Source organism: Dipodomys merriami, unplaced genomic scaffold (genome assembly GCF_024711535.1).
Source record: "Dipodomys merriami isolate MVZ:Mamm:240054 unplaced genomic scaffold, mDipMer1.0.p SCAF_142, whole genome shotgun sequence".
Taxonomy (NCBI): Eukaryota; Metazoa; Chordata; class Mammalia; order Rodentia; family Heteromyidae; genus Dipodomys; species Dipodomys merriami.
Genome location: NW_027202738.1, coordinates 3,310,521 through 3,326,209, shown reverse-complemented (window position 1 = coordinate 3,326,209; position 15,689 = coordinate 3,310,521). Strand labels below are relative to the sequence as shown.

The window sequence follows — 15,689 nt, the reverse complement described above, 5'->3', positions numbered from 1 at the left end:
AGATTAGTTTATGCCTTTGGGCCTCATTAGTCTCCAGCCTCAGCTGCTTTAAAGAATGAGCTCTGCGTTGTCCAGCAATGTTTTTGGCTCCTGGGACTCAGATCAAGTCTGGTCAGGCCTCCTTGGCTGCAGTTCTTGTCCTACAAACAGATAGCCAGTTGTAGTCTCATGTGTTTGCATTCTATACTTACCTGCTCACAGCACAGCTCCGTCAGCTCCTAAAAATGCATTTAATAGAAGACTTTAAAAACATCAATTGCTTTATTTGTATGCAGATAGAACATGGTGGATAATTATATATTATTCACCTTTGTGTAAGTTCATTTAATACTTGAAATTCTTTGTCTCAAAGTGTGTGCCCTTACTGAGAAAGAGTATGTGAACAGTGAGTTTATTCATGGAGAAGGTAGTTTTTACCCCACGTCTGGACTGTTTTTTTGTTTTTTTTTTTTGTTTTTTTTTTTTGTTTTTTTTTTTGGGTCCGGTCGTGGGACCTGAATCCTGGGCCTGGGCACTGTCCCTCAGCTCTTCAGCTCAAGGCTAGCGCTCTACCACTTGAGCCACAGCGCCACTTCCGGCTTTTTTCTTTTTGCTTATGTGGTGCTGAGGAATCGAACCCAGGGCCTCTGGCATACAAGGCAAACGCTCTACCACTGAGCCACCTTCCCAGCCCACGTCTGGACTTTTGTCTAGCTGGGTAGACAGTTCCATAGCAGCAGTCCCCTTCATAAAGTAGTCTGCATAGACACCATTGTCTTATTCTCTTTTGAATATTAGCCAACAGAGAGACAAGTGGTCTGTGGCTTAACTCTGGAGCAAGCACATAATCGTTAAAAGAGAATAGATTAAAAGAGGACATCTAATTATTAGTGAGAATGCTATTCCATTCTAGTCTGTTCTCAGTGGAAATGGACTGCTTATCGTGGCATCTTAGCTTGGGTCTTGTTCACTGTTGTGCACTGAAGACTAGCTCAGTAGCATATTCATGAAACCCTAGGTTCTAGCCTAGAAGTAAAAAACAAAAAGCTAGCTTTTCACTAGGAAGAAATGTTTGTGTTTGGTGGAGTTGACTTTAAGCAAAAGTTGTGAGACAGGATCTACCTCTGTAGCCCAAATGGTGTCAAAGTCACCTCAACTTCCTGAGTCTTGAGGTATAGGTACACACCACTATACAACAGAAAAATACTTTTTAAATATTACCAAAATGAGCCTGGCACCAGTGTCTCATGTCTGTAATCCTAGCTACTTGGGAGCCTGGGATTGTGTTGGGATCACAGTTCAAGGTCAGCTTGTGCAGAAAATGTCCCTGAGACCCACTCCTCAAAGCATTGCTGAACACAGGAGTGCACCCTTATTGTCCTAGCTTCCCGCAAGCCTACTAAGTATAGTAGGGCAGGAAGAGTGAGTGTCTGAAAACCAGCAAAAATTAGGACTAGGGAAATGGCTTAGGAAGCTGAAGGTTCTAAGTTCAAGTCCTAATACTACTACCCAAAAAAAAAAATCCCCACCAAAATGAACTAGGTGTCTGAAACAGACAGAGGGGCTAGATTAAAAGATGCCAAGGCATAGGAATGAACACAGGCATCACAGAGACTTATTTGAACTCTAAATTGTACTCTAGAGTGTGATGTATTCCATCATATGGTTTAATGATGACATGCTGTTAAATTGAGCAAGAGGCAATGGTAAGAACACTCATTTGCACAAGTACTGCAAAAAAAAAAATGTATTTGTGCCAGACTATTGAAGTAAAAAAGTAAAATTTCTCAAGTTTTTCACCCTTTTGTTGTCACTGGGGTTTGAATACAGTGTCTTGTGCTTTCAAAATGAGTGTCTTATGCCTCCATGCCTCAGATTCTTACATGAATCTCATGCCATGTCCTATTTCCTAGCTCCAGCTTTGCAGCAAAATATTTTCAGAGTTGGGGGTTGAGTAGAGGCTCAGTCTAGACCCCATGATGGCCTTGCATCTGAAGCATGTAAGAGTTAAAGCGGAACAGATTAGGCCTACTTTGAAAAGCCTGGCCTTTTTTGATGTGTGGTGAGATACAGTCCTCAGCCACCCTTTCCATCCCGTGGCTAGGCTGGACCTGGAAGCCTTTCAGATGACCAATTCTCTGGGGAAGCAATTGACTGCTCACTGGCTTCCTGAGTGCTTGATAATGTCCTGCTCCTGTTTTCAGCCAGCCTAGGCTGAGGCCATGATTTGATCATCAGAGATCCTGATTAAATTAAGGAGCCATTTGCTCCTGAATGATGATGTTTATAAAAGGGCTGATGTCCACTCTGCCTACCTTTTCAGAGGTTTAAAAAACATGGTCTTTAAAATCTTGAACAAGTAAAATAATCAGAAGCAATACAAAGTTTGTGCTTCCTTTTCCTTCACTGTTGTGGAAGCATCCTTTGCTTTCCCAGCTGGCACCCTTGGCCTTGCACTTGGAGTTGGCACAGAAAGAAGTAGAAAGTGCCTGTGTGATGAGGCTGTGAACTGCTAATGGGCGCTTTGCAAATTAGAATCCGGCTCTCTGGAGCTCCAGGTTGTCGATGGTTCGGGTACACTCATGCATGCTCCCACTTGCCTGTCTTTTGGGACGGCAGCTCTTGCTCTAGTCTGTGTGTGGTGTTTTTGCTGGGGCTGCACTCCGCGATGAGAAATCCTCCTGGGATGTTTAGACAAGAAGGGGCTTGAACTCGCCCCCTCGTGTATGGCTGCAGTGAGGGGCTTCGCAAACCTCCGCCCGCCCGCAGCCCATCCTTGTGGGCAGGGAGGTGACATCGGCAGAGGGCGGGCCTGGGACTGCCTGAGCTCAGCTCGCTGAGAGCCGGGACCTCGCCGAGGTTGCAGCTGGTCGCCAGACCACACCTAGCAGTGGAGTGCAGCCGCTGCCTGAGGCCGGAGCTCCGCCAGGACCCGGGGTGTGCGGGCCAGCCTCCAGCACCCGCCGAGCCAGCCCGGAGCCGGGGCCGCGGGGGAGTCGTGGAAACGGCCAGGTGAGTGAACTGGGGATGGAGGTCCAGGGTTGGATTCTCACCACCTGAGGTGAAGCTGCCGGGGCCGGGCCGGGCCGGGCCGGGGCTCCGCGCTCGGTGGGAAGGACACGAGCCCGGAGCAACTTGGCGCTCACGGCCGGCGCCCGGGAGGCCCCAGTCCTGGCTGGGCAGAAGCAAACAGCGGGAGCGTAGGGCAGAGGTGGTCAGTCATCCGCCCCGAGGCCGCGGGCCGGGCCGGGCCGGGCCGGGGCAGGGCCTCCGTGGGGCCCGCGGCGGGCGCCCCCGCTCGCGCTGGAAATGCAGGGGGCGGCGGGCGCCCCGGGGCGGACCCGACCGGGAACACGGGCCGCGCCGCCCCACCAGCGTCCCGCGGTGCGAGCGGTGCGAGCCAGGGTCTCCCGGCCCCGCAGGGCGATGCCGGCCTGGACCACCCTCCACGTGCTGCGGCTGCTGCGGGAGCTGCTGGCCTTCGTGCTGCTCAGCTACACGGTGCTCCTCGGGGCGCTGCTGCTGGCCGGCTGGACCACCTACTTCCTGGTGCTGAAGTGACAGCGCTGCCGCCGCCCGAGCCCCGCCCCGGCCCGGCGCGCGGCCCCGCCAACCCCGCAACTTTTCTCCCGGCTCGCGGGGCAGACCCGACCCCAGCCCCGTCACGGCGCGCGCCTCCGCCCAGCGCTCCCCGGCCCCGCCTCGCCTCTCGCGGAGGCTTCGGCCGTTGGACGCCGGGCGCGGCCGTTACAGTCGTTACACTGAGTCCCGCCCCCTCCGTCCCCGCTTGTCCAATCCTAGCCGCATCCTCGGGTGGGGGCGTGGCCATGGGGCCACATCCTCTCAGGTGAAGGAGGCGGTGCCCCTCCCGCCGCTCACGATGCTGCGTCACTTCCGGCGTGTGCGTCCGCCGTCCGCCGTCCGCGGGATGGCGGCTCTGAGGAGTTGGCTGTCGCGGAGCGTAACCACACTGTTCAGGTATGGCTGCGGCGGTGGAGTGGAGCTGGGGTGGGCAGGGCGGGTGACAGGAAGTGCGCTGTGTCCGGGCCCGCTGCGCCAGCCTCGCTCCCGCGCCTTTGCCGGGTCGGGACGGCGGAGCGGGCCCGCGGCGCCGCCCCCTCTGAAGTCCGGACGGCCTCGGTCGGGCTGGGATCCCTCTCGGTGGCTTCTCGGTGACTCCGTCCCCCAAGCCCCGGCCGCCTTCCCAGCCCGCTGCCGGCGACCCGGCGTGGGGCGGGGCGGCCCGGGACGCGCGGCTCGGCTTCCCAGTGGGAACCGGCAGAGGCGCCGGGGCCCGGCCTGGGCTTGCAGCTAAGCCCTGCCTGCCGACCGGAGTGAAGCCGGGCCCCGCGGCGCTGCGCGGGAGCCTGGAGCGGCCCGCAGACTTGGCTCAACCAGTTGGACTTCTGCTTGCAGGTACAGACAGTGTGTCCCTGTGGTGGTTAACTCCAAGAGACGCTGCTTCGCAGAATTGGTAAGACCGTGGCACAAAGCTGTGGTGGCTGGGTTCGGTGTAACCCTGTGTGCCGTGCCTGTGGCTCAGGTAAAGTGCTGCCGCATCACTCCGTGGCTGTTTCCCACCCGTTATGCTATTGGTTTCTACTCCATCATTTCAGAGTTGAGCAGGTGTATTCATATTCACATTTTCATCAATTCTATCACTGTCAGCTTTTGCCCCCAAACTTAGTCCTTCTACCCCTTCTCAGGCTTGTGGGACCAGTAATCAGCACCATTTGAACAGGGAAGGAAACTTACTCCTGAGGCTAAGAATAGTAATTGTTCATCAACATTAGGTGTCAGATGATTATAAAGTAAAATGGCCCAGCTGAAAGGAATTCCTTTTTTTTTTCTTCTGGCCAGTCGTGGGGCTTGAACTCAAGTCCTGAGCTTCTTTTTGCTCAAGGCTAGCACTCTAGCACTTGAGCCACAGTGCTGCTTCTGGCTCTTTCTGTTTATGTGGTACTGAGGAATCGAACCCAGGGCTTCATGCATGGCATGCCAGGCATGCACGCTACCACTGAGCCACATTCCCAAGACCAGAAAGAAGGAATTGGTGGGGGCAGGGGGAAGGAGGTCTTGTTGTGGGGCTTGAACTCTAGGCCTGGGCACTGTGCTGAACTCTTCAACTCAAGGCGAGTGCTGTACTACTTGAGTCACAGTGCCACTTCCAGTTTTCTGGTGGTTAATTGAAGATGAGTCTCATGGACTTTCCCACCCCAGCAGGCTTTGAACTGAGACCCTCAAAGCCTCCTGAATAGTTAGGATTACAGGAGTGAGCTACCGGTGCCAGGCTCTGGAAGGAATTCTTAAATGCAAAGGCCCACACCTGTTTGAGGAACTTCAAGGGTGCTAATGTGGCTGGGGTGGAATGAAGATGGGGACCCAGGGTTAACTGAAAATTGTGTGCTTTGTACAAGGATGCTGTGTGGATCTAGGAAGAATAATATGCTGTTGTGTGAGTATAAGAAAGTGGCTCAGACTAGGCAGACAGCAGAGGAGATAGGAAGTCAGCCATATGTGGCAAGTAGTTCATGTATATGACATGTATAACTTAGATTCCAGAGGCAGCTAAAAGAATGGTGCTGCTATTAATTGAGATGGAGAGACATCAGGAGATATCTCAGTGGAGGTGGTTGACATGGAGGTAGCACCTTAATTTAAAAAAAAAAATTACCAACTGTAGAACTTATGGAAAACACAGATAGGGAACCAGCAAGCCCATTCCAGCCAGGTAATTCTGAAATGTTTGTATTTAATAAAATTAACTTCGCAGGGCTGGGAAGGTGGCTCAGTGGTAGAACACTTGCCTTGCATGCCTGAGGTCCTGGGTTCGATTCCTCAGCACCACATAAGCAAAAAAAAAAAAAAATTAACTTCGCAGTGAGTGTTTTCAGTAACTTCTGAGGCTCATGCACAAGCCCCAGAACACTGCCTCATTTTTGTTGTCATCTGCATAATCCTGAGTCTTTAGCCTTCAAACCCTCACTTTAAACATCAGGGCATTTTCACCAGCAATTGGGATGATTTGTTCTTTCAAAGGACTTTTTTGTACTAGTACTGGGCCATGTGACTGAAGCCTCTAGTCATTGCCCTAGACTATAGTGTTCTCCAAAACCGGAATTGTGTGTTAGAGCTAAAACCTCTTCCTGCATTCCCCCACTCCAGCCACTTTCTTTTTCCTGTGCCCACCAGACTAGATTACTAGCATCCTTTGTAGACAAAAAGTGTGTTTTTCCCTTCTTTGTTCTTGTTATGACGCTGCCTTCCCTACCAGGGCCCACCTCTCTTTAAAAGCCTTTCCTAATTCCCAGTAACACCATTGTTTTCCTAACCACTTGATGGTTCAGTTGATAAGTTCCATCAAGTTAACCACTTGATGGAAAGTTGATGATAAGCCCTGTGGCACTGCCCTGAGTCAGCAGAACATTAGAGAAAGGGTACAGAAGTGAAAAAATTAGGTTTGAGGGCTAGATGTGTGATGTGCTGTGTAACCATTCTGTCACATAACTATTATGAGCTTCCATTTCATCATCTGGAAAAAAAACAATATCTGGACTGTTTGAGGATACTAACATTGGAAAAGTAGTTTATGAAAACTTATGACAGAGGTGTCATTTTTTCCTTCTGTAGCTCTTCAATATAAAGTACCTGATAATTGCCTAGTTGAATGAAATATAAATGTGATAGGTAAAATTCTTGATTTATTCTTGACTGCTGCTTTCAACGTGTAGTTTGATGTGAGGGGGTCTACAAGTAGCTCCAAAAACAAGGCAGAGTCTATCATAGAGCCATTGGGTTCTTTGGTCCAATAACATTAAGTACTTCACTGGCGCTAGGGGCTCATACCTACTACTCCCAGCTACTCAGGCAGCAGATATCTGAATCTGAGGATCGTGGTTTGAAGCCAGCCTGGGCAGGAAAGTCCGTGAGACTCTTATCACCAAATAAACTACTGAGAAAAAGCCAGAAGTAGCGCTGTGGTTCAAGTAGTTGAGTACTAGCTAGCTCTGAGCCCAAAGAGGCTCAGAGAGAGCACCCAGGCCCTGAGTTCAAGCCCCAGGACCAGCAAAAACAAAAACAAAGAACAGTAAGTATTCTGTTGACAAGAAAAGAGTCTTGGATGATGGATCATTCATATCACTCTTAAGGTAGTTTCTGGTAGGTTTTGTTTTGGTGTTACTGAGGGTTGATCAGGGGCCTCAAGCTTACCAGGCAAGTGTATCACACTTGAATCATGCAGCTAGTCCTTTTTTTTTTTTTTTTTTTTTTTTTTTTGTCCTTCGTGGGGCTTGAAGTCAGAGCCTGGGCACACTCCCTGAGCTTTTTTTTTTGGGGGGGAGGTCCGGTCGTGGGGCCTGAACTCTGGGCCTGGGCGCTGTCCCTCAGCTCTTCAGCTCAAGGCTAGCGCTCTACCACTTGAGCCATAGCGCCACTTCCGGCTTTTTTTTCTGCTTATGTGGTGCTGAGGAATCGAACCCAGGGCCTCATGCATGCAAGGCAAGTGCTCTACCACTGAGCCACCTTCCCAGCCCCTCCCTGAGCTTTTTTGCTCAAGGCTAGTGCTCTGCCACCAGCATGAGGGTTCCACTTTCCATTTTCTGGTGGTGAAGTGGAGATTAGAGTTTGACAGACTTTTTTGCCTGGGCTGGCTTTGAACTGTGATCCTGAGGTTTCAGCCTCCTGAGTAGCTAGGATTGATTACAGGTTTTGTTTTTTAATGTAATAGCTGAGGTCAAAGTAAAGAATTCAAATACTGTGCTGCTCATTACAGTCAATTTATCTTCCCATTCTTCCCTATTTCTTTGTGTGTGTATGTATGTACACATCAATACTGAAACTTGAACTCTGGGCCTGTCTCTTGGATTTTTCCACTCAGTACTAGTATTCTACCACACCTCCTTTTCCAATTTTTTGCTAGTTGGAGATGAGATCCTCAAATTTATTTGCCCCAACTGGCTTTGAAACTCAGTTTTTAGATCTCAGCCTCTTAAGTAGCTAGGATTTCAGCTGTGAGCCAGCAGCACTATAGTTGTCCATTTACTTTTTTTTTTTTTTTTTGGTTGATCGTGGGCCCTGAACTTTGGGCCTGGGCGCTGTCCCTCAGCATTTTAGCTCAAGACTAGCACTCTACCACTTGAGCCACAGCACCACTTCCAGCTTTTTCTGTTTATGTGGTGCTGAGGAATCAAACCCAGGTCCTCATTCATACAAGGCAAACGCTCTACCACTGAGCCACTTTCCCAGCCCCTGTCCATTTATTTATTTATTTATTTATTTTTTGGTCAGTCGTGGGGCTTGAACTCTGGGCCTGAGCACTGCCCCTCAGCTCAAGGCAAGCACTCTACCACTTGAGCTACAGCACTACTTCCGGTTTTTCTGGTGGTTTATTGGAGATAAGAGTCTCATGGAGTTTCCTGCCCAGGTTGGCTTTGAACTGTGATCCTCAGATCTCAGCCTCCTGAGTAGCTAGGATGACAGGCGTGAGCCACCGGTGCCCAGCTCCATTTACTTTTAAATACAACTTAATCTGTATCAATGTTATGAAGCTATTCACATTATCACCTCAACATAGAATTGGTAGTTGCCCATATATACCTCTTTGTGGGTTGTAGACTTGCCATTGCCCCTGTTGTATTTGATTGCATTCAGTTCTCTGCTCCTCCATCATCCTCTGCTTGCCTAAAATCTTTGAGGACAGAAAATGTTTTTATATTGCTGTAACACTGTTAATAAATGAGTTGTAATTTTGTGACTGTTACCATGCTCATTTTATATAAAAATGTAAATATAAAGAATGAAAGTAGTGCCGGGCGCTGGTGGCTCACGCCTGTAATCCTAGCTACTCAGGAGGCTGAGATCTGAGGATCGCGGTTCAAAGCCAGCCCAGGCAGGAGAGACCGTGAAACTCCTATCTCCAATAAACCACCAGAAAACCGGAAGTGGCGCTGTAGCTCAAGTGGTAGAGCGCTCGCCTTGAGCTGAAGAGCTGAGGGACAGCGCCCAGGCCCAGAGTTCAAGCCCCACGGCCGACAAAAAAAAAAAAAAAAAAAAAAGAATGAAAGTAGTAATAGTGCCTAGTGGTAGATTGCTTACCTAGTATATATGAAGCTCTGGGTTTGATTCCTCAGACCACATAAACAAAAATTAAATATAGTAAATAAAATTAAAAGAGAAAATATCTAAAGTAATAATAGCACACTCTAGAATTATTTCTCCATACTATCTTTCTTTAAAAAAGAAGTTACCCAAAGAACATAGTACCATTGCAGCATAAAACACTAAAGCAGGGCTGGGAAGGTGGCTCAGTGGTAGAGCGCTTGCCTTGCATGCATGAGGCCCTGGGTTCGATTCCTCAGCACCACATAAGCAAAAAGAAAAAAGCCGGAAGTGGCGCTATGGCTCAAATGGTAGAGCGCTAGCCTTGAGCTGAAGAGCTGAGGGAAAGCGCCCAGGCCCAGAGTTCAGGCCCCACAACCGGACCCAAAAAAAACACTAAAGCAGCATGAGAAATATTTTCTTGGCTGTGCATGGAAAAGTTCTGAGCTATTTAGAAGTTGAGTGACAGTGTTTATGAGAATGTTTCTGTGTCTTTCAGAAATCGGAGCCTCAGTCTCTTAGTAATGAAGCATTAATGAGGAGGGCAGTGTCTTTGGTAACAGATAGCACCTCTACCTTTCTCTCTCAAACCACATATGCATTGATCGAAGCAATCACTGAATATACTAAGGTATGTCCTTTTTTTTTTTTTTTTTTTTTGGTCGGTTGTGGGGCTTGAACTCTGGGCTTGGGTGCTGTCCCTGAGCTTCACAGCTTAAGGCAAGCACTCTAGCACTTGAGCCACAGCGCCACTTTCACCTTTTTCAGTTTATATGGTGCTAAGGAATCGAACCCAGCGCCTCATGCATGCGAGGCAAGCACTCTACCACTGAGCCACCTTCCCAGCCCACATGTCCTCTTTACTAAGTCCTATTTTTTCCCCTTGGGCACTGGACATGTTTCTAGAAATCTTTTTCTTCCCCAGGCCCAACCCGGGCCTGGGTGCTGTTGCGCTGAGCCCCTTTGTGCTCAAGGCTAGCGCTCTACCACTTGAGCCACAGCACCACTTCGGGCTTTTTGGCGATAAGAGCCTCACAGACTTGGCTGCCTGGGTTGGCTTTGAACTGCAGTCCTCAGATCTGAGCCTCCTGAGTAGCTAGGATTACAGGCGTGAGCCATCAGCAGTAACATAGTACAGTCCACCTCAGTCTGGTTCCCCAGAGATCAAAGGACACCACGCCTACCATCAGGGTTTCCCTGTAAGGACTACTTAAAAATCGTAAGACTTACCTCAAAAAATGTGTTTCTTACTTACCTATATTTTTAGTAGCTTTTTCCTCAAATTTTGTTTGTCTGTTGTTCTGGGTTTTGAACTTAGGGCCTTGGACTTTCGTCCCAGAGGGTTATTGGTAAATAACCCACAGAGTATGTGATGGCAGTGCTGTGCAACAGTGGCTCTACCTCGTTCAGTAAGAGTGCAGTTTCAGTGAGCCACAAAGACTGGAGCCCGTTGGCTATGGTGGGACTTACACCTTCAAGGTGTAAATGTCACTAACCTTTCTCCTATGTCTCACTTTACCAAGACTTATTTATTCTGTATTTGTAGGCTGTATATACATTAGTTTCTCTGTACCGGCAATATACAAGTTTGCTTGGGAAAATGAATTCACAGGAGGAAGATGAAGTATGGCAGGTGATTATAGGAGCCAGAGTTGAGGTGAGCAAAAATCCCATTAGTCATTTCTGTATTAGTGTTCCTAGCTTATTATGGAATTAAGGTATCTAATAACTCTTCCTAATTGTGCTATTTTGAATAAGTCTACTCAACTGTGCTAAACCTCTTTGTATTGTCTGAAGCTCTTTGCTAAATTTACAGATGACTTCAAAACAACAAGAATACTTAAAGCTAGAAACCACCTGGATGACTGCAGTTGGTCTCTCAGAGATGGCAGCAGAAGCCGCATACCAAACTGGTAGGGACCTTTTTTTTTTTTTTTCTTTTCTTTTTTTGCCGGTCCTGAGTCTTGAACTCTGGGCCTGGGAGCTGTCCCTGAGCTCCTTTAAGGCTAGCATTCTACCATTTGAGCCACAGTGCCACTTCCAAGGTTGGACTTTTAACATGAAGGACCCTGTTTGACTTAATCTAGCTATAAAATGAGGACTTTAGATGTTCTCATTCAGGAGTAGGGAACTTTTTTTCTGCCAAGGAATTCTTGGATATTTGTATTTATACAAATTTATCACCCACCTCTCTGTATAGTATTTTCACAATAAAAAAAATAAAATTAAAAGCACTTCAAAGATAAAAAAAACAAAAAACAAAAAAAATCAAATGTATCACCCAGGCAGAGGGCGAGGGCCACTTACAAGTAGCAGGTGTGTCTTAAATGACCAAGAGCTGCACATTCCCCATCCCAAAATTATACCCATTTTGGCTCTAACTTATAAGGTTTCCTTCAGTATGTTCACTACCACTTGATGGCTTAATAGAAAGAGCATCCACAGAAGCGAGGTCACTAATATCTTGAAAAATAAAACTGATTATGTACGAATATTGAAGCAATTCATTTGTTCAAAATCTGTACAACTTACTAAAAGTCATAGAATGACATACAAAATTGGATAATAATTAGAATCCCAGTTGATGGCAAACTAGTATTAAGTCATGGAGTGTTTTTCTTATTTCACACATTGTGGTAAGTACTTCACAGGAACTTCTTTTTATTCATATAGTGTACAAGGGCATACAGGCACTTTTAAAATAGGAGCTATTGCTGAGTACCTGTAGTTCACACCTATCATCCTAGGACACTGAAATCTGAGGATCAAGGTTCAAAGCCAGCCAGGGAGGCTCAAATGTCCAATTAAGCAACCAAAAGCCAGGAATGGGGCCATGGCTCAAATGGTAAAGAGCAGGTATGAGCAAAAAAGCAGCAGAAGAACACTAGGCCCTGAGTTTAAACTCTAGTACTAGCACCAAAAGTTAAACAAATAGCTATTGCTATTCTTCATTCCCACTCCAGTTGAAGAAACTGAACACTTAAGACACCATGGCATAGTGAGTGCCAGACTGAGACTCAGCCAACAAGCTCCTAGTAGCCAGGCTTGCTTTGTCCCACCTTTCAGTGCCCCAAGACAGGAAATGCAGTCTTGTGGGGGCTTTTCCCCTGAGGCATATTTCCTTCCAATGGACCCAAAATGAGAGGGGGGGGGGGAGAGAGAGAGAGAGGGTGTGTGTGTGTGTAGTTAATTGGAGATAAAAGTATATAATTTTTCTTTTTTTTTTTTTGGGGGGGGGTCCAGTCGTGGGGCCTGAACTCTAGGCTTGGGCGCTGTCCCTCAGCTCTTCAGCTCAAGGCTAGCACTCTACCACTTGAACCACAGCGCCACTTCTGGCTTTTTTTTTTTTTTTCTACTTATGTGGTACTGAGGAATCAAAGCCAGGCCCTCAAGCATGCAAGGCAAGCGCTCTACCACTGAGCCACCTTCTCAGCCCCCATAAAAGTATTTAATTTTTCTGTTCAGGCTGGCAGAACCTTGATTCTCCAACTCAGTCTCCTGAATAACCTGAGCCACTAGTGTCTGGCAGTTGTTTTTTAATTAATGTCCTTTGAGGAAAACCTTAGATTAACATATTACCTGATTCAACTCAAACTAGGTAGATTTACAGAAATTACAGTTTAAGCCCAAGTTAGTAAGGAATTAAGTTAAAGTACTCTTGCTTTCTCATTTCAGGATATTAGACTAGAGTTTGTAGTATTAAATCATAAAAATGATACAAAGGTAGGGAATTATTGTTCTGTTCTGGATTTGTTTTGTTTGTTTTGGATGGATCCCTGGGCATTGATTATACCTATTAGGTACTCTTGACTTTGAGCTCTCACTTGGATTTTTTACTTAAAGCTAATGTTCTACCACTTGAAACAGTGCCTCCATTTCTGGCTTTTGGCTGATTAATTGAAGTAAGATTCTGCCTAGGTGGGCTTTGAACCTTGATCCTTAGATCTCAACTTTTTGAGTAGCTAGGATTAAAAATGTGAGCCACTGAGACCATCAGAAACTGCCTCCACTCATCTAGCAACATTAAGTCAAAAGGAGAAAAGACGGAGGAGGATGTATGAGTACTAGCCAAAGAATGAAATGATTCAGAGTGCTCACATTAAAAGTTCTGAAGAAGAAAAATAAATAAAAATAAATGAAACTTCTGAAGAGGGCTGAGAATGTGGCTTAGTGGTAGAGTGCTTGCCTACCATGTGTGAAGCCCCCAGAAAGAAAGCTGGAAGTGGGGCTGTGGCTCAAGTGATAGAGTGCTAGCTTTGAGCATAAAGAGGCTCAGGGACAGTGCCCAGGCCCTGAGGTCAAGCCTCGGGACTGGCACAAAAAAAAAAAAAAAAAGTTATGAAGAGAACCAGACATCAGTGGCTCACATCTGTAATCCTAGCTACTCAGAAGGTTGAGATCCAAGGATCATAGTAGGAAAGTAAGACTCGTTACCTCCAATAAACTGCTCAGAAAAAGTTGGAAGTGGTACTGTGGATCAAATGGGAGAGCACTAGCCTTGAGCACAAAGAGGCTCAGGACTAGCGCCCAGGCCCTGAGTTCAAGCCCCAGGACCGGCCAAAAAAACCCAAGCAAACAATTCCTACATTACAGAAAGTATATACCAATGTTCAGAAATTGACAGTGGGGGCTGGGAAGGTGGCTCAGTGGTAGAGTGCTTGCCTTGCATGCATGAGGCCCTAGGTAATTCCTCAGCACCACATAAGCAGAAAAAGCCAGAAGTGGGGCTGAGGCTCAAGTGGTAGAGCACTGGTCTACAGCTGAAGAGCTGGGGAACAGCGCCTAGGCCCAGAGTTCAGGCCCAACAGTTGGCATAAAAAAAAAAAGAAAGAAAGAAAGTGACAGCGGACCTCTATAATGGTGGGGGGCAGCAAAGCATGGATGCCAGACCAGCACTTAAAAAAGAAACCTAGTTTAGTGTCACTTCTAAATGTAGATGCCTTCAGCACAGTGACGGCTCAACGCAGAAAAACTGCCCGTGATTCATGACTTGAGGTTATTTACAGTAGATTAAAAGTCACCATGGCCAGGTACTGGTGGCTCACTCCTGTAATCCCTAGGCTATGCAGGAAGCCAAGATCTGAGGATCATCATTCCCAGCCAGCCTGGACAGGTGTGAATGTCTGTGAGACTCTTATTTCAGATAAGAAAAAAAAAAGTGGAGCTATGAGTGAAGTGGTAGAGCACTAACTTTATGCATAAGTTCAGGAACGGTGACCAAGCTCTGAGTTCAAGCCCCAGGACTGTTACCCACACCATATATGCGTCCTACTTAACTTGGTGTGCTGCTCTATGCCTCTAATCCCCTCACTCAGGAAGCTGAGCCAAGAAGCCGAACTACATAATTAAATCTTTCTCTTTTTTCTTTTAAATTGATCGTAAACTCTGAGTCTGGGTACTGTCCCTGAGCTCTTCAGCTCAAGGCATACACTCTACCACTTGAGCCACAGTGCCACTTCCGATTTTCTGGTGGTTATTAGAAATAAGAGTCTTACAGACTTTTCCTGTCCAGGCTGACTTTGAACCATGATCCTCGGATCTCAGCCTCCTGAGTAGCTAGAATTACGGGCATGAACCACCAGCACCAAACTTCTTTTTTCTTTTTTTAATGGAGAACTGAATTTAGAGGCCGAGGTGTCTCTGAGGAGAAAGACGGTCCGAGGGTCTGAGAAAAACGAGCCTCAGCGAGGTTCAGATGCTCATCACAGAGCCTTGCTGTCCTCAAGTCCACATGTGCCCTCTGCCCTGTCCTGCTCAGTTTTTGCTCCATTTTTTGGCAGGAGCAGACCAGGCCTCTATAACTGCCAGGAATCACATCCAGCTGGTGAAATCGCAGGTGCAGGAAGTGCGCCAGCTCTCCCAGAAGGCAGAAACCAAGCTGGCAGAAGTGCAGACACAAGAGCTGCATCAGAAGACACAGGAGGTAGGGGACGAGAGGGCCGAGCAGGAGCAGGAGGCCTACCTGCGGGAAGATTGAGGGCCTGAGCCAGCTGCCATCTACCCACCCCATGGGGAAAGCAGGGGTGGATGCCATGTGCCCAGCACGGGCACAGCTCTGCACCGAGAAGACACCACTGGTCCTGCACTGGCCGATTAGACCAGAAACCCTGTGAGCTGCGAGTGCCCGGCCCCTTCCCCTGCAGGCTCTGCTTTTCCTGGACCTGGTTCTTAGCCCTGGGGCACTGTACCCTGTTTAACATTGCACACACCCCCCAAAAACGTCCCACAGCACAGCTGCTCTCTCTGGCTGATCTTACCTCACACCCAAGAGCATTTCATCAGCCTGGGCCAGAGGGGCTTTCCTGTCACCCTCACGTTCCTCAGCTGTTTAGCCTGTTTTTAATCTTGTTCAGATTTTCAAATATGATTTAGTATTTGCTCCCTCGGGAGGGATGAGAGTTGGAGGAAAGGGGGAGCCCATCCAGTTTTCAAGATTTCTCTTTAAGTGTTTCTGTAATACCTTCTTTAATCGGCCCCACGGCCCTGTGAGACAGCTCAGGTGGAGGCAATGAGTGTTATTAAGGAAGGAATGCGATGTCACCTGGTGCTTTCAACACGACTTACTCTTAACCCAGGCCTCCCGTCTGCTTGCTTCGAGTTCCTCTACTGCCTCC

At 47.7% G+C, this 15,689-nt stretch overlaps 1 protein-coding gene across 1 annotated transcript; it reads left to right on the top strand.

Moving 5' to 3' along the window:
• The first annotated feature begins 3,851 nt into the window (after positions 1-3,851).
• LOC138826424 (diablo IAP-binding mitochondrial protein) lies at positions 3,852-15,645 on the top strand. The gene is made up of 6 exons (XM_070021583.1): positions 3,852-3,957; positions 4,396-4,522; positions 9,575-9,706; positions 10,622-10,732; positions 10,892-10,988; positions 14,856-15,645. The coding sequence occupies exons 1-6, from the start codon at positions 3,860-3,862 to the stop codon at positions 15,050-15,052; spliced, it is 762 nt and encodes a 253-aa protein (XP_069877684.1). The 5' UTR covers positions 3,852-3,859; the 3' UTR covers positions 15,053-15,645.
• Positions 15,646-15,689: the final 44 nt, after the last annotated feature.

What these genes read in the sequence shown, in the direction of transcription:
- LOC138826424 (XM_070021583.1), top strand. Translation starts at nt 3,860, where the DNA reads ATGCTGCGTCACTTCCGGCGTGTGCGTCCGCCGTCCGCCGTCCGCGGG. An exon ending in TTATAGGAGCCAGAGTTGAG is followed by an intron (nt 10,733 to 10,891) that starts GTGAGCAAAAAT and finishes CTAAATTTACAG; the next exon opens with ATGACTTCAAAACAACAAGA. An exon ending in AGAAGCCGCATACCAAACTG is followed by an intron (nt 10,989 to 14,855) that starts GTAGGGACCTTT and finishes ATTTTTTGGCAG; the next exon opens with GAGCAGACCAGGCCTCTATA.